At 57.7% G+C, this 18,020-nt stretch overlaps 1 protein-coding gene across 1 annotated transcript in view; it reads right to left on the bottom strand.

Annotated features, from left to right (window-relative positions):
- The window catches only part of Arid3a (AT-rich interaction domain 3A), a 28,191-nt gene extending 15,676 nt beyond the window's left edge, over nucleotides 1-12,515 (bottom strand). Inside the window, exons 1-2 of the mRNA XM_004632658.2 lie at nucleotides 12,080-12,515; nucleotides 11,111-11,444 (exon numbers count right to left, since the gene is read on the bottom strand). Coding sequence (XP_004632715.1) covers nucleotides 11,111-11,444; nucleotides 12,080-12,471 — 726 coding nt within the window. The 5' untranslated portion in view covers nucleotides 12,472-12,515. The remainder of the gene's footprint in view (nucleotides 1-11,110; nucleotides 11,445-12,079) is intronic.
- Nucleotides 12,516-18,020: the final 5,505 nt, after the last annotated feature.

Below are 18,020 nucleotides of genomic sequence, written 5' to 3'. Positions count from 1 at the left end.
ACTTTTGTTTTTAAATCTCTACTAAAAAAAGTATTGGGTAGCAGCAGTTTAGGATAAACGATTTCATGCACTGAGAAAATTGCAGGACCATCACCTCTGTTTAGGCCCACAACACTCCAGTCCCCAAAAGAAGCCCTGTCCCCAGGACTATTCACCCCATCCTCTCCCCAGCCCCCCACCCATGAGTCCGCTTCCTGCCTCTGGGTTCGTCTATCCTGGGCACTTCCTTCCACAGAGCCCCACACTGTGTGCCCTTCTGCGTCTGAGGTCTCTCACTGAGCAATGTCCTCAAGGTCTGTCCGCACTACGGGGAGTGTCACAGCCACACTCTTAAGATTTTTTTTTTTTTGCGGTACCAGGGATCGAACTCAGGATGTTGCACTTGCCAGGCAGGCGCTTATGCTAATAGCTCAAGATTTTTTTTTTTTTAAATAAAGATTTGGTACAAGGTCTCACTATGCAGCTTGGGCTCATAATGATCCTCCTGTCTCAGCCTCCCCAGTGTTGAGATTATAGGCATGTGCCACCACGCCTGGTTTCTGTGGCCAGTATGGAGTAGGGCCCGCACAGCATGTGGTACCAAGGATTGAACCCGGGTTCTTCCGCTTGTCAGGCAGGCACTTAGACCGCTAAGCTATCTCCCCAGCCCCACAGCTTCCCTCTTTTTCCTGGCTGGGTATTATTCCACCATGTGGATGAACCATGCCATGTCTTATCTGTTTCCCTCAATGGACACCGAGGCTATTTCTGCCCTGGGCTGTGAATCGTGCTGCCGTGCACATCCGGGTGGATCTGAACCATTTTCATAACCTTTGGGTTTTGGATAAGAAATGACTCACTGCTACTTCTATAACCCAAGTTAAACTATTGCGGTTGTTTTTTTGTCTCTTGACCTCCCCACCCCACCCCCCATAAAGCCCAGAGGAATGGGCGAGAGAATCAGATAGTAATTTCTTCTCTCAGCCGCAGGGAGGAGAGTCCTGGGGCTTGGAAATCGTGACATCAGCAGGCGCTGGCTGCTCGCTGCCCTGCTCTGCAAACCCCCATGGCCCACTCCCTCTGCATTTTGTCTGCAGCTTACTCCCTCCCTCCGGCTTCCTGAACTCTGGCTATGAAGGCCTCCTGGCCGCTTCTGCCTCCGTGCTGGCCCAGCCCCACAGCCTCAGCACTCACAGGTCTCCCCTCAAGAGTCCCTGTCCCAACCTCAGCCTCTGTAACTGCAGCTTCAGGGCAGCCTGCTCTGTCCCCAGGCCTGGGGGGTGCCTCCTGCGACAGCCCTGACCCGCAGCTGTCACAGAGCCTGAGACTGCTGCTGCGTTCACGTTGGGATTTTTCTCTTTTAAATTTCCGTCTTTCTGCTCTGCCTCCCACACTGATGGAGGCCAGGGGACGTCCTGAAAAGCGGGCACCCGCTAATAAAAGAATAAAAGAGAAGATGAGCAGCTCTCATTACTCCAGGCCCCAACCTGGGCCCTCAGCCTCACACCCTGTGCCGGCCCAGCACCAGTGTTATCGTGGTACAAGTCCCAGGTGACTCAGCCTGGTGTACTTGACGTTGGATGGGCAGGGTCCCTGGGGGCCTGGCAACCTCCCCTTCACCAGAACACCTGTACTGCTTGGTGGGCACAGGAACAGCCTTCCCCATATCCCAAGGGGCCCTCTCTACACCTGGGGAAACTAAGGTAGGGAAGAAGACAAACAACACACCCTACAATGTGCTTCCAGTCCTTTCCCTGGCCCCGGGAAGCAAGGAAGAATGTGGCTAGCAGGGATGTTGGGGGGTACCCCACCCTTCAAAGCCAAAGAGCCCCAAGCTGATGAAGAAAGAGGGCAGGATAAATGAATGAGAATAAATGATCGAGGGTGGAGCGGGTGAGTGGTGGCCGCAGGAGGGAGAGAGAAGCCAGCCGGGCCTCAGTTTACCCACAGCAGTTGAAGAGCTCAAGAGATAGGTACTGAGGTCCCCTCCAGAAGACCCTGCCAGGACACCCAGGGGATTTCAAGTGCTTATTTTTTTTTTAATTTCAAGTTTTGAGAGGTTTTTTTTTTTCCCATTCTGGAAAGTCCCCAAAGGGGAGCTAGTGACAGCCACCCAGCCCAACAGCCAGCAGTGCAGGGCCATTTGGGCCAGCATGTCCTGTGGGACAGTGCTTCTGGTGTGTCAGGGCTGTGCCAACGCAGAGGACGCAGTGGGTCCAAGATAGACCTGCACCGACCCACACAGGGAACTCCAGCCAGTGGGGAGCCCACAGACCTCAAATTGGGGTGCTGATAGATCTCAGTGTGGTGGCACCTGCCCATCACCTCAGTTCTTAGGAAGGCTGAGGCAGGAGGATCGCTGTTAGTTTGAGGCCAACCTGGGCTGTACGCTGAGTTTGAGGCCAGCCTGAACTGCACAGTCAGATTCTATCTCAGAACAACAACATCAGGGTGTGGGAAGAGGCAGGCTTGGGCAGTGGTCTACAGACAGATCTGGTGCTGAGGGATCAGATGGGCCAGGCACTGCAGCATGGGCTGCTGCCCTTCAGTCAGCAGGGGCATAATCAATGCCCACTGTGCAAACTTGGGCCTCCACAGCTCTCTTTGGGCAGTGCTTGGTCATACACTGGCCTTGGGGTGCACCTGACAGGCTGGGGGCTTCCCCACCAGCTAGGGCCACACGGCTGTTTCATTTCCCGTCAGCTCCTTGGGCTCCAGGAAATTGGGGAAGTGATTCTGGGCAGGGCAGAAACATCTGTCTGCAGGCCTGGGCCCCTCCAAACCCTCCGCACCCCACCCACGGGGCCGATATTAATAGTGCTCCCGAAATGACCAGGCGGCCCCTGGTGCTCCCAGGTGTCTCTGGATTTCCGGATCACGAGACTGAGAGGGGAGGGGAGCTGCTGACCCCCACACTCTTCTCTTTCTCTACCCGGGGCGAGGGGGAGCCTAAGAACCTCAGACTCTATTGTGAGATGGCTACTGGGACCCAGGTGTGGCAGCAGAAGGATCAGCCTCAATAATGGACCCAAGAGGCTGGGGAGATAGCTCAGTAAAATAAGCTCCTGCCTGGCAAGTGCAGGGTCCTGAGTTCAATCCCCAGTACCTAAAAAAAAAAAAAAAAAAAAAAAAAAAAAAGACTCAGTACCAGCACTGGGAGGTTGAAGCAGGAAAATCACCACAAGTCTAAGGCCAGCCTGGGCTACATAGTGAGTTCAAGGCCAGCCTGGACAGCATAGAGACCCTGTCTCAAAATACAAAATAGATAGCGAGGGGTGCAGCTCAGTGCAAAGGTCCTAGGTTCCATCCCCAGCACCAAAATAGAAAAATTTTGTTATGGAAGGAAACAGCCATTTCCCTGAGGCAGGGACCTGGACAGCCCCAAAAGCACCCGAAGGGCTTCCCTTTTGCTGAGCCATTTGCAGCGTCCCCGAGGGCTCTGCGGCTCCCAGTCTGGATTCTCTGAAGAGACTCCTGGCCAGGCCTGGCAGCCACAGAGGGCAGAACAAGGGCCCAGGATGCCTGGTGCTGCACCGGGTGAACAGCAAGGGCCCAGTGTCTCCCAGTTCCCGCCCAAGGGACAACAGCACAACAGTGGCAATAGCTGTCTGTCGAGTCACCCAGTCCATTTCCCGCAACAGGAGGCCCAAGGACCATGTGGGAACACCAGGCCAGCCTCGCCCACAACCTCCAGTCCTTCCACCTCGAGAGCCAGAGCAGGGAGAGAGCGTGGCAACATGGCAACTCACAGGGTGACAATCCCGCCTACAGATGGGGAACCCGAGGCAGGGGAAAGCAAGGAACAGGCAAACATCACTGATGGGGGAGATGTGGCGGGTGGCATAGGCTACCAGAGCGCCAGAGAAAGGGGATGAGGCAGAAAGGGGGGGCAACGTAGCCCAGGCTGGGGTCCAGCTCCCCTGGGAGATGTGGGTGACCCGTAGAGGGTGGCCACTGCTTCCTGTGGCCTCCTGTCTCCCCCGCTGTCCCCTGTGCTTCCAACTATCCCTGGTCTTGGCCCCATGGGGTCTTGGCCAGCACGGAGACACAGTGGTCCCCCCGGCACTGTATACACTCTTCCGTGAGTACCGTACCAGGCTGGGCTTGAGCTCCTGGTCCTCCTGCCTTGGCCTCCTGAGTAGCTAGGCTTAGCATGGCTGAACTGCTGAATACCATCACCACCCCCACACCCCACCCTGATGGAGCCTGCAGAGAGCCCCCTTCTAAACACTCTCTGAGGTTCTGGTGGATTTATATTTGAGAGTCACTATTCACCCCAGAAATACCTCCTCAGGAATGAAGTATTCATGTCTCCTCCAGGCCAGGAGGGCAGGAGGGTGTCCTGGAGGCTGGGCTCAGGGCCAACTCCCAAATGCATGACCCCCAGCCCAGCCCCTGTAGCCCCGCAGGGCCCCCCAGCCCAGCCCTGACCACGGGGCAAGGCCATGACCCGCAGCTCAGCCTCAATGGCCAGATTAGTTACCCTTTAACTGTGTGAGCCCTAAATGTCCTCCAGTCATGTTTGGTGGGCAGGCAGAGAAGGGGCAGGCCACCCCCAAGCCACAGGCACCTACCAGGCCGTACCCTTGTAGTACCCTGGCCAGACAGGGGTCAGAGAGGGCCTGGAGAGGCAACTGGGCCATAAATGGGGGTCGCCAGGCACCGGACAGGGCTCTGAGCATGACCTTGTAATGTAGCATCTGCCAAGCAGACTGTGTGGGCCCTTCCTGGTCAGAATGTAAAAAGGCCTCAGAGAATATAAAAAAGTCTCAGAAGTCAGGCATGTTCCCCCATACCTATCACCCTGGCACTCAGGAGGCAGGGAGACCGTTGTGAGTCCAAGTCCAGCCTGGGCAACATAGTGATTTCAACCAGCCTGAACTACATAGTAAGACCCTGTCTCAAAAATAAATAACGGACAGGCACAATGGTGCACACGTGTAATCTCAGCACTCAGGAGGCTGAGGCAGGAGCATCTCCATGAGTTCGAGGTCAGCCTAGACTATAGAATGAGACCCTGGATCAAAAAAAAAAAAAAAAACCAAGGTCTGGGGATATAGCTCAGCGGCACAAATGCTTGCCTGGCAAGCATAACATCCTGAGTTTAATTCCTGGAACCACAAACCTCTCCCTACATATAAATAGGTCTTAGGAATTAAGCCTTGGTATCAAGAGGGGGAACCACGGCTGCAGTGGGCAGAGGCCTGCCCAGTATACTCTTGAGGTCAGTCCCCATTGCCTGTCTACACCTCAGTGGTCACTAGGACTGTGTCAGCAACTTGGGCTCCAGGACCCACGCGGGTGGCTGACCTGTGCCCGGATGCAGTGGTGGCCAGACAGGCTCTCAGCAGGCTCAAGGCTAATGGTTAACAAGACCCCCAGCAGGCATGAACATTGCGTGCGTGCACACACACACACACAGGCGTAAAGATACCACAGCAAGTGCATATGTGGCCATGTTCAAACACAGCCCATGAAAGATGAGCATGGCGGTGCACACCTGTAATGCCAGCACACAGGAGGCTGGGGCAGGAGGATCACCACAAGTCAAAGGCCAGCCTGAACTGCTTAGTGAGACCTTGTCTCAGAAAACAAGCAAAAGGCTAGCATGTAGCTTATTGCAAAGGTTCTGGGGTCAGTTCCTAATTGTAAAAAGGAAATAGCAAATTGGGACACATATGTTTGTCATGTTCTATGCCACATGAGGAGCAGCTGGAGATACAGGCAGAAAGAGACCTTAGATGAGAGATACACACAGATGCCACCAGATGGGTCCCTAAGGACAGAACTTGACCCACACAGGGCCTCACTTGCTGCTTGTCACACCTCCATGCCCCTCCCCGAGTTGGGGACACTCTGCCCGCCGGGCACCACTCCCACCCACAGCCGCGTGTGTTATTAGAAGGCGTGGGGCGGGGTCAGGCGCTTGGCAGCAGTCATGGGGTGAGGAGCCAGGCTACAGTGGTGGCGGTGACCCTGCGGCGGTGACCTGGCGGCCAGACGGTGGCGCAGGGGCCAGATAAGGTTCTTCCGGCTGAGTCAATGCGGTTCCTGGGGTTGGCACGGGCCAGGGCACCGTGCCAGGGGCTGGCAAGCAGGCACCCTCCTGTGCCCGCCGCAGCCCAGCTGGCTGGGTGCCAGCAGCCACAGACACTTTGATGAGGCGGCACTGCCCGCTGAGGGGCTCCCCACCCCACCCCTGCCCTGTGCCTGGGCTGGGCAGCCGCTGGCTCTAGGCCCGCTGGACAAACAGTCCGTCTGGCACATACCCGATGGCACCAGCAGCAGCACCCTGTACCTGACCTTAAGGCTCTGGCAGGCAGCACCCTCCACCCAGCACACCCAGGCCTGCTGGGAAGCTAGGAGCCCCTTCACGTCCTGCCTGGACCACAGACCGCTCCATTCTGCCTTGGCAATGTCCTCCTGGCATCTACCTCCTTCCCCGCCCTGCAAGGCTCCCCTCTGAGCCCTAAATATTCTTTTTTTCTTTTCTTTTTTGCAGAACCGGGGATTGAACTCAGCCCCTTGCACTTGCCGGGGAAGCACTTATTCTACTGAGCCATCTCCCCACCCCACCCCCTAAATACTCTTGTAAACCCTTTCAAACCCTCCCTGCAATCCCAATGCCCCTGTTTTCTCTGGTAGCATCTCAATGCTTTTCATCTTGCCCTGTCCTGACCCCTCAGAAGTGAGCACAGTTCAGGCTGCAGCAAGCCTGCGAATCTCTGTGGCACAGGGAAGAAAATGCCTGCTCCTCCCTTCCCTGACTCCCACCCTCTCAGCCCCAGCAGCAGGAAATTCAAAGTGTGTGTTTTTTGGGGAAGGACAGAGGGGCTCTGACCCACCAAGGCACCTTGATAAAAAATCCACCTGCTCAGAACATTCTGACCCAGGCGGGCAGCACCAAGGGGACAACTGGGAAAAACCTAGGACAATAGCAGCTTACTCAAAGCTGGGTGAGACCAAAAGGCTGGGGAGAAGGTCACATCTCTAACACCCCGCCAGCCCACTGCTGGGTGGAGGAAAAGGCCTCCAGCCGCCTTGTGGAGCTACAGCTTTTCCTGTCTGCAACAGTGCGAAAGTGGACTTCCAAAGGGTCCTCACAGAGCCAGGCGCAGTGGCACACACCTGTCATCCCACTACTCTGGAGGCTGAGGCAGTAGAACGGCAAGTTTGATTTGTTTTTGTTTGGTTTGGTTTTTGCGGTACCGGGGATTGAACTCAGGACCTTGTGCTTGCCAGACAAGTGCTTATTCTACTGCGCTATCTCTCCAGCCCCCAGAACAGCAAGTTTGAGCCCAGCCTGGACCTTCACATTGAGCGACACTCCCACCCCTATTACTTTTTGATCTTGACACGGGGCTTTGCTAACTCACTACGTTGTCCAGGCTAGGCTAGAACTTGCCCTCCTCCTGCCTCAGCCTCCCACAATGCTAGGATTACAGAGGTGCATCACTGCACCCGGCTACAAATAATCTTGCATTTCTGAGTTCAGCCACTAAGGCACGTGGTGCACAGGTTCCCCTCCAAAGCCAGGAAAAAGCCCCAACATTCAGTGCAGAGTAGCACCACAGTCAGAGGTCGCTGGGTCCCCAGCAGCAGTCACCGGAATCTAAATGTCAGCAGGAGCCAGAGAGGTTGTGGAAGGCAGCAGCACCCACACCCACACCCAGGGCTGGTGGGACCAGGACGGTGCTTAAATACATGATTAACATCCTACCTAGCAATGCACTGCTGAAGTCACACCTAAGACAAAGGAACTTACACCTAACAGAAAAGAACTCACACATTCACAGGGAAGCATATGCCACAGCAAAGCCCAAAGGTACAAGCAGCCTGCACCCTTATGCATTTATTTACAAATGGACACACCCAGCATGGCCCCTGAGCACTGGAATATTACTCAGCCAGGAAAAGGAGCGAAGCTGTGACACTTGCCAGCCTAGATGGATGGACACTGAGGATGCCGTGCTCCGTGAGACACCAGACAGAAACCACAGAGCATGGTCTCTACAGACAGTAAATGCCAGGACAGATGAATCCAGAGATAGAAAGTAGACTTGGTGGGGGGGCTAGGGCAGCAAGGGGATGCGTGACTGCTCATGGGACAAATGGAGCCATCCTTAGGGAGGAATGGAGTGTTCTGAAATCAACAGAGATCTTTGCTGCAAGTATGCCCAAACGCCGCTGAATCATACACTTCCAAAGGCCAACTGTGTAAGTATAAATCAGATCTCGTTTCTCTGAGTTGTTGAGATTCAAGCTTCAAGCCCCAAAGCAGCCGAAAATCTAGGCTTAAGAGGCCACAAGCTCAGAGCCACACAATGGCCACTCCGGGCCTTGGGTGTGGCCGTGTGGGTGACAGGAAGCTGCCAGGATGCGCTTTCCATGCCAAGATCCCAATCACGGCCATGACGCACCCAGGCCCCGGCCATGCTGGGAGCGCTTTCTCTGGGGACAGGTGGCCCCACCTTCCCCAGGCCCTTCATTTGCAGGGAGCTCAGCCCAGCTGCACCCCCAAGCCTGCAGCCTACAGCACAGTCTCCCAGCTACGCAGAGGAAGTGTCAGCCCTGGGCCCTGCCAAGAGCCAGAGAAGCCAGAGACGGTGCCAAGCGGCGGCCAGCCAGGGCTGCCACGCGCCGGGAAGGGGCAGTGGGGCCAGCGCCAGAGTCAACACAGCCAACATCTGCTGGGCTGGTGGGGCCCGGGCTGCAGTTGACAAGCCTGGCACTGATGCCAGCTGCACAGAGGGCAGTGCCAGCCCCAGCTGGGCAGAGAATGCAGCGCCTGACTGCAGGGCCCGCCCTGTCTGCCCACAACATCCCGAAATCCAATCATCATACAACACTCACTTCCCAGACCAGACAGACATTCAGCGTCCGGCCTCTGCGCGTACCGAGCCCCGCCCCCTCCCCTAGGACCAGGTGCGGGCTGTCTCCTCTGACAGGTCACATCTTGGGCACACTGACCTCCTTTTTGATTTTTTTTGTGGTACTGGAATTGAACCCAGGGCTTGCATTCTGAGAAAGATCCTGACAGGGTCTCACTATGTAGCCCAGAATGGCCATGAACTCAATGATCCTCCTGCCTCAGCCTCCCAGAGTGTCGGAGTTACAAGCCCGCATCCTGAGCCTGGATTCCTGGCTCCATTTTGGCGTTCAGTGCTCAGTTATAGAAGTTCCAACGTGAGGGACCCAACGCGCCCCCATGCTGCTTCCCTGGGCAGTCTCATCCTCAACCTCTCAGACATCACTGATCTGTCCCCAACAGAGGGAAACTGAGGCATAGAGCATGATGGAGCTGACCAGACAGCCAGGACCTCCTCTTGGGCCTGGACCCAAGCTAGCAGCTATGGTCAGGCATGGGGTGTGGCCTGGTCACACCCAGGAGCAGTGACGTCTGTCCAGGCAGGTCCGCTGGCTGGCTGCCCACCTCCACCTCGTCCTTCACACCAGGACCAGGGCCTGGAAGGCGAGGCTGCCCCGCCCAGCCTGGTGATGTCACCACAGCTCCCTGGGGTTCCTCAAAACTTTCCCTCTTGACTCCTCAAAATTCTCCCTCTGCCCGAGCCATGCTTGTGCTGTGCCCACCACCCAAACCGCTATCCCCTGGCTCTGTAACTCCCTGTCACAATCAATGCCACCATACGTCCACTTTCCAGACATCTATGTGTTTTATGCCAACCCAAACTGAACTCTCTATTTCTCATGTTTGGTTTTTTTGGTTTTTTTTTCCCCACAGTCCCAGGGATTGAACCCAAGACCTTCACACTGAGCTCCATCATCAGCCCTTTGTGAGGCAGGGTCTTAATAAGTTACCCAGCCTGCACCGGAATTTGGGACCCTCCTGCTTCAGCCTCCCAGAGTGCTGGGTGACAGGTTTGCAATACCAACACCTGGCTCCAAACTTGTCTATTGATTGCTGACAAATTGCAATATCCTTTTCTACTAACCAAGTGCCTAGTGGGGCTCTGAAGGGAGCCTCTGGTGGCCCTGGGACCCTCAAGCCTGTCCCTTACAGCTACTATGGGCAGCTGGAGCCCTCTGCCCCTCGCCTGGGGCAACTGCATCTGTGACGCTGGTCCTGATGGGGAGGCTGACTCCTGTTGGTGGCTCCAGGAGGCCAGGCAAGGCCCAGCTGGCCAAGGGCTGGAGCCCAGCCGGCCACCAGCCGCCATCTGCTTTCCATCTGTGCGGTGGACTTCAAAGGCTCCTCCACCCGTCCGGCCACTTCCTCTGGCCCGGCCGCCCGCAGGGAAGGGGCAGGACCGCCCCTACTTCCTCTGTGACCATCAGGGGCCCAGGAAGCTTCTGGGGTGATCCTGAGACCCCCATGTTGCCCCTGCCTACCCTCAGTCCCCACCCCAGCACCACATGCCTGGCACTCCTAAAGTTATATCCAAGTGTCCACCAGAGCCACTGCCCCGGCTGGCACCACCATCTCCTGTCCCGCAGCCACTGCAATCATCTTACTGTGGACACAACTCACACAGATACTCACAAACCCCATGTGAGGAACAGGACACCCCGTCCCTGAGGCATAAGGCCCCACCTCTCCAACCATGTTGGTTGCCACAAGTTCTATCTCAATGTATTTGTCTTTGCAGTGCTGGGGATTAAACCCAGGGCCATTGGACCTAGCTATCTCCTCAGATCTTATTTTTTATTTTAAGCTACAAAGGTGCCCAGAGGGGGCCAGGGAGATGGCTCAGTGGAATAAGGACTTGCCTGGCAAGCGCAAGGGCCTGAGTTCAATCCCCAGTTCCACCAAAAAAGAAAAAATGGTACCCAGGATGGGCTTGAATTTGGGATCCTCCTGCTTCAGCCTCCCAAGTGCTGAGATCACAGGCGTGTGCCTCAGCACCTGGCAGCCTCCCCAAGCCTTCGAGCAATCCATTCCCTCCATCAGACCTGCCTCTCCAGTTGGCCACCTCAAGGTCACCTCCACCCATCGTGGAGTGCAAACACCTCCCACCTATGGTCCTGCACCAGTCTTTATCACTAGTCCACCCCAGACACACATAGAAATCTTAGTGTGGCTCCCTAGAAGCTATGGGTCAAAGTCAGCCCAACTGGCAGTGACAGGGACAATCTGAAGATCGCCGGATCCCAGTGATGCCACAAGACCCACCTGCTTAAACTGCTCCTCGTAGGTCCAGTCCCCGTGGTCAGGCGGCTGCAGCTGGGAGGCTACATGGGTGGCCCCTCCAGGGTGTGTGGAGCCAGGTCCCGGCCTCTCAGGGCCACCTAGCACCCTGGGGATGCCATCTCCACGGAAGGCCTGGGCTGGCGGGGCCTTGCGGGGGAAAAGGCCTGTGGGGCCCAGGCCTGTGGGGCCTGGGGGGCCCAGCCCCTCTTCCTCCACATCCTCCTCCTCCTCGAAGTCCTCTTCCTCCTCCTCCTCCTCGTCCTCGTCCCCCATGTCCTCCTCGAGCTCTTCCTCCTCCTCCTCCCACTTTTGCTTCCTGCAGTGAACACAGGACACCAACCCATCAAAGGACAGAGCGCCAGCCTATCCCAGCGGCTGGGAAAGGTCCACTGTCTGTCCCAGCCTCAGTTTCCCCTTCTGAAAGTGGAGAGAGCAGGCTCCCACAGGCTCAGGCTGTGGTGCCCCAAAGCACTTGGGTTGCTAAAACATTTATTCTGTTGCCAACAGCCCAGAACAAGGTAGCCCGCTGTAGGGCATGGATCCCAGCTTCTACCCTCCTGTCCTGCATCCCTAATTATCAATATAAGGTACTCCGGGGCTGGGGAGATGGCTCAGTAGAATAAGTGCTTGCCTGGCAAGCACAAGGGCCTGAGTTCAATCCCTGGTTCCGCAAAAAAAAAAGATAAGGTACTCCTGTCCCAGGGCCTTTGCACAGACTGCCTTGTCCTCTCTGCTCCTCAAACTCACATAACTCTGTACACCTCTGGTGTTTTGTTTTGTTTTTTTGTTTGTTTTTGTGGAACCGGGGATTGAACTCAGATCCTGGCGTTTGCCCATCAAGCGCTTATCCTACTGAGCCATCTCCCCGGCCTGTACACCTCTGATTTAAAGCCCATCCCCCCGCCAAGGCACCACAGTGTTTTCTCTGCCACCCTGTTGGGTCCAACTCACATGTCATCATCAGAGCCCATGTCCTCGAAGTGTCCATCTCCTTCCAAGTGTTCCAGTCCCTCCTTGTCTTGGCCAGGGGAGCTAGGAGCCCCCTCCTGGTCCATGTCCTCATCCTCTGAACCTGGAGGACCATCCTCAGATGAGCCGCCACCAGGGCTGGGTGGGTGTCCAAGGCCCGCAGCAGCAGCCCGCATGGCAGCCAGTGCAGCCATCTGTGCCCGCTGCATGTGGGCGCTATTGGGCTCTCTGTCTTCATCAGGGGTGGCCCGTGCTCGGGCTGTGGGTCCCGGGGTGGGGGTCTCGGGCAGTGGCGGCTGCTGCCGAGCCTCCAGCTCTTGGTGTGCACGTTGCTGCCGCTGCAATAGGGTCTCCATCACCGCCTGCAGCTTCATGGCTCTGCGGGCTGGGCCGCCGCCCCGTACACCTGGGGCAGGTGGTGGGGGTGGCCCCTGTGGGGAGGGGGCCCGGCCACACTGCAGCGTGGGGGTCTCGGGGGAGCCGGGGCAGTGCAGGGTGGCGGGGGGGGCAGGGGCGGGGGCCGCCGGCTCAGGCTGAAGGCTGGCAGGGCATGCCCGTGGTGGACGGCTGGGGCCCTTCTCACACTGGGCACCCAGGGGCAACAGCTAGCATCCGGCTCATTCACGGGCTTGCAGAAACCTGGGAGCAGCAAGAGAGAAATGATCGGACCACATTCAGCCCCATCTGTCCCAAGACAAACTGCAAAGCCTCATGGGAGAATCCCTGGCGCTGCTCTCACTGGGATGCACACCTGGTAGCCTTTCTGAAGGAAGAGAGGCACACAGTTTCCATGCCCCCTCTGGCCACCCAGTTACAGGACTGAGGAACAGGGTCACCCCACTGAGCCTCAAGGGGGAAATGCACTGTTGCCACCTGGGCCACCCAGCAATCTTGGGTTATCTATTGCTTCATAAGTGGCAGGACCTAGCGTTTCTGGATTCTGATTGGCTACAGTGAGTCACTTCTAAGACCCTGGAATCCAGCTGGGTTCTGGGCTCTGATTCCAAGTTCTAGGTGCTGCCCATTCCCATGCTGGAGCACAGAGACCCCTGTGTACCCCTTTTTTCTCCTTCTTTACAGTAGTGAGGACTGAACTTAGAGTCCTTTTCACTGAGCCTCTTTCTTTCTTTTTTTCTTTCGGGGATTGAACTCAGGACCTTGGCAGGTGCTTATTCTACTGAGCTATCTCCCAGGCCACAAGCCCTTTTTCTTTCGAGATGGGTCTTCTAAGTTGCCCGGACTGGGTTCCAACTTGCGGTCCTCCTGGCTCAGCTTCCCACAGCGCTGGGATCATAGGCATGTGAAATCATGCCTGGCTCCTCTTTTCCGATTAACAGACAAAGCTGACCCAGACTGAGTGCTTGCTGTATACCAGCCCCAAGCCTACACTCTCTACCCAAAGTGGTATCTCACCTTCAGTCATAGCTGCACCTTGGCTCCCCTGAGCCTCAGTTGCCCCATCGGCCAAGCAGTGATAACACTCACATCAAGGGGGAGAGGATAAAATGAACTCATGACCCCAACGGTGGATATAAAGCAGGTGCCACATGGGGGGGGGGCTCCCAGTTTTGCCAATAAGGGAAACAGAGGCTCAGCCAGTCCTGCAGGCCGATGGACACCTGTGCCTGGGTGAGGTGAAAGCCTTCTATGCTGACCACACACTCTCTGCAGGGCAGCAGGGCCTGCAGTGCCTAGTTTAGGGGGGAACTCCTGTGGAGCAAATATCCTACAACGCCCCATGGCTAGGCTTCCTTGGGCCACTGCCACTTCCATCTACCCAGGGTGCCATCAAGATGTCCCAGGATCTGGCAGGGACCATCATGGGGACAGAGTAGGGAAGAGGGGCAAGACAGGAGGGTCCAGGAAGCTGTCCCTAACCCAGACCTGGCAATGCACCCAGGACAGAGGGACTGGAAACAGGCTCCAGCCACAGGGGACCCTGGTCACTGGCCACACTCTGGACACCCGGTGACCATCCCTATCCTGGGGACTCTTGCAGTGTAGACACTGCGTCTCCTCAGACACGGACTCCCTTTGCCCAGGAGGTTAAGAGGCAAGTTTGGGGAGCCAGAGGTGGCCTCACAGGAAAGGGGGTAGAGCACATCCCAAGGGGCCTTGGTGTCCCCTCCTGTCCTTCCAGGACAGAGGTCCCAGGACACAAAGACCTCAGAAGCTTCATCCTCCGAAGATCACAAAAGCAGCACCCAGTGCGCCCCCATCCTAGGGCTAGAAGCTGCTGGTCACTGGCCACCACTAGACCCAGGAAACGCTGAGGGGACACTTCTGACCGGCCCTGGTCTGGCTGACCGCCCCTCCCCCACCTTTGACAACTTCAAGAGGGGCCCCCTCACGGAAACGCTGCAGGCGACACCCCCTCTTGGGTTGTGATGGTGGTGGGTGGGGGGCAGAAGGAAGAGTCTGGAGGAAGCCGCTCCTCCCTATTGCCACTCCTTGTGGGCCTGCTGCGTTTAATGACCCTTCCGGGTCGCCCAGTGGGGGAGGGGCTCAAGACCAGCCTCTCCATGTTGGGGTTGGTGGAGAGGAGGGGGCAGGTGGGAACCCCAGACCACCTCCCAACACAGGAGTAGGCCTGGGCTTCTTCATGGGCGCTGGTATCCCGAAGCTGACAACGCCCACCTCTGCAGACCCCTCCTCCCCCTGGAGCCCTTTGTCCTCCGCCCCCACCCATACTTTATGACAGCCCCAGAGAGGCATTGCCAGGGGGAGACCGGGCAGGGTGGTCGCCTGGACAGGCTGGGATGGGGGTGGGGACCGACTCAGAGCCACACCCTCCTGCCTCTCCCCCCCCCCCCAAGCCTCGGGAGAGAGGTCACCCGCTCGGCTGGGCCTTGCAAAACACGGTTATTTAAAGAGTTGTGCAAGGCTGGGGCCCGCGGGTGGCGAAAGAGGCCCCCTCACTCCTCACAGAGAAGGGGGAAGGGAGGAGGGGAGCTAGGAGTGCAAAGCTTGGGAGGGGGCTGAGAAATTGGGGCGGGGCGGGGGCTCCCCCCAAGGAAGTGAGAATACCAAAACCGAAGAAGCTGCAACAGCAAAGATGATAAAAACCCCGTCCGGATTTCAAAGGCTTCTTGGAAAGCGGCCGATTTGCATGGGGACAAGGAGGAGGGGGACCCCTGTGGCCCGAGCGGCTAAAAACGGAAGATATTTGACAAACCAGCCGCCAGGGCCGGCGCGAACGTTGGAGTTGACACACGCGCGCTCCCCCCCCCCCCCGCTTCCTGCGCCAGCTTTTGTGTCTTGGGGTGCGGGGAGGCGCTAGTGCTGGGGAGGGGGCTCTTCCTGGGAACCTCGCCCGGGGAGCCGGCCGAGCGCACTGGGAACGCGGGTCCGCTGTGTGAGCCAGGGTAGACACTTTCTAAGTGAACGCACCAGGCTGGGGAGGGGCTCCGGGAACTGCCCACCTAGGGACGCGCAAATTCACACCCGGGGGAAAAGGGAATAAATAGAAAGAGAAAAGGAAAAGAAGAAACAAGCCCCGGGAGCGCAGACCCCGCGCGCGAGCGCGCGCACAGAGCGCATTTCCTTCCGCCGGGTCCGGGGAGCGCGCGCCCGCGACCCCCAAGTGCCCGGCGCACCTCAGCGCACTTGGGTACCGGGGAGGTCCCCACAGTCCGACGCAAGGTACAGACTATCACCCCCAAACCGCGATCGGCTAGGGGCGCCTGTCCAGCCCTAGGCCCCCCATCCGCACCTCCACCTAACTTTGGAGACCCCACCCCCACCCCACTCTTGGGCTTCCAGAGCGCAGAGCGCGCAGTCCGGAGCCAGAGCGCGCCGCAAACGGCCTTACCGCGCGCGGCGGCTCGGGGGGCGCATGCCCGGGGCCCGGCCTCCCCGCCTTCCCCCGCCTCGCCGGCCTCCCCCGGCACCGGTGCGCGCTGTGGGCTCCCGGCCACCCGCCGGGCTCCTGCTGAGCGCGCCGACTCACCGACTCGCCCGCCGGGTCCGCGTCTACACCCCCATCCGCCCGGATTGGTACGAGGCTCCCCGCGCGCGGCCGGCCCCCCGCCCCGCCCCTCCCCCACCCGGCGCTCACCGCCCCGCAGACAAATCACCGGGTGACGAATCGCTCTCAGATGCAAATACCTCGCCGGTGATTCAGCGTGGTGGGCCCGGGACACGGGAGGGGTCTCGCGAGGACCCCTCCTCTTTCTCCAGACGCCCCCCACCCAGCCCCCCTACCGATTTCCCGCTCTCGGACGGACTACACGCAACGAAGCCTAAGGAAGGCTGGGGAGGGGGTAAAGAGCTGACAGAAATTTTCAGGTCGCGGCCCCTTTAAATGATAATAAATAATAAAAAGAAAGGGGGAGAAATGGTGCCGTAATGCCCCGCCCCCTGCCCTAGGGACGGTAGGCAAAGTGCTCGTCGCGACCTGGAGCGCAGAGGGCGCCAAGGGCAAGGGCGGGGCTAGGACTGTCGGAGGGGTCTACTTTCCTGGCAAGAGGGGCGATGAGAAACCGACGTTGGCGCCTCGGGTTAGGTGGACAAGAAACTTGGGTTCTAAACCTTTTCCCTATCTTACCTGATTTAAAAATGAGCTACGGGACTTGGAGTTGCACCTCCACCCCTTAGGCTGGGCCACCCGGGAGAAAGTGATTTCACCCCCTGGCCTCTGCTTCCACGTCTGTGAAATGGGCGTGAAGACCTGGAGAGAGCTGAGCTGTGGGGACAGCGGGACTGCGACAAGAGGCGACTAGAACGAGGTGGGAGGGAGGGAGGCAGGGCCTGTCCCTGGGGAGGGAGGGTGGAGAGGGCGCGGCCGCGGGCGGGGCTCTGCGTGCGCAAGGGGGGTCCCCACGGGGAATCCCGGCGACCCAGCTGTCACCACCCGTGGGAGCGGGACAACCACGAAAGGGAGAAGAGGTGCGAGGTTCGAGGATCCTCTTCCAAACAATGGTGTAGCCGGTCGCAATGGTGGCACAAGCCTGACACCTCAGCACTGTAGGAGGCTGGGGCAGAAAGATCACAAATTCGAGCCCAGAGTGGGCGATTTAGTGTCTCACGGAGACCCTGTCTTAAAAGAAAAAAAATAAAGCCAGCATTGGTAGTTCAATAGAGGAATTCTCAAAATAAAAAATGAACAGGGATTGGGGTGAAGCTCAGTGCAGAGCCCTGACCTCCATCCCCAGTACAGCCAGTAACAGCCAATAATAAGAGTAGTAATAGGAATACCAGCTACGGTCCCTGCTACCTGCGGGATGCGTAGTGCTCCGAAGTTCTCCTACCCACGGGCTGTGTTCGGTGCAGCCCCCTGGTGTCCCTATCTGTGTTTTGCAGAATGAGGAAACGGAGGTACAGTGCAACAGAGAGAGAGAGAGAGAGATTCTACAGGAGACCCATGGGGGATCCACAGCCTAGATAGGGCCCAGGGGAGCACAGGGCCACATGGAGGCACCCCAAGGGTGCAGCTCAGAACCCTGGCTGGAGCGTGGGAGGCCTGGCCAGCCCATTCCTCTGCCCCACACTCTGTCTTCTCTAGGACTACCCCACAGCTGAGCAGGGTTCTGGGGATTCTGCCAGCAGCCCAGGGCCAGAGTCGTGCCAGGTAGCTCAGACCCAGTCCCCAGGGCCCTGCAGCCTAGAAGTCACAGGTGCCTGGAAACCTCCACCTCTAGGCCATTAGACACCAGGGCAGGCAGGGGGTGTGGCTCAGCGGGGAAGCACCTGTCTCCCCAGACAGTAGCCCTGGCTTCTTCCCCAGAATAAGTCTTTCTCTCTCTGTCTCTCTGTCTCTGTCTCTCTGTCTCTCTCTCTCTCTGTCTCTCTGTCTCTCTGTCTCTCTCTCCTCTCTCTGTGTGTGTCTCTCCCCTCTCTCTCTCTGTCTCTGTCTCTCTCTGTCTCTCTCTCTCTCTGTCTCTCTCTCTCTCTCTCTCTCTCTCTCTCTCTCTCTCTCTCTCTC

Source organism: Octodon degus, unplaced genomic scaffold, assembly GCF_000260255.1.
Source record: "Octodon degus isolate 3935 unplaced genomic scaffold, OctDeg1.0 scaffold00050, whole genome shotgun sequence".
In the NCBI taxonomy this organism is placed as follows: Eukaryota; Metazoa; Chordata; class Mammalia; order Rodentia; family Octodontidae; genus Octodon; species Octodon degus.
Note: the sequence above shows the minus strand (reverse complement) of the source record. Positions and strands in the feature narration are given on the sequence as shown.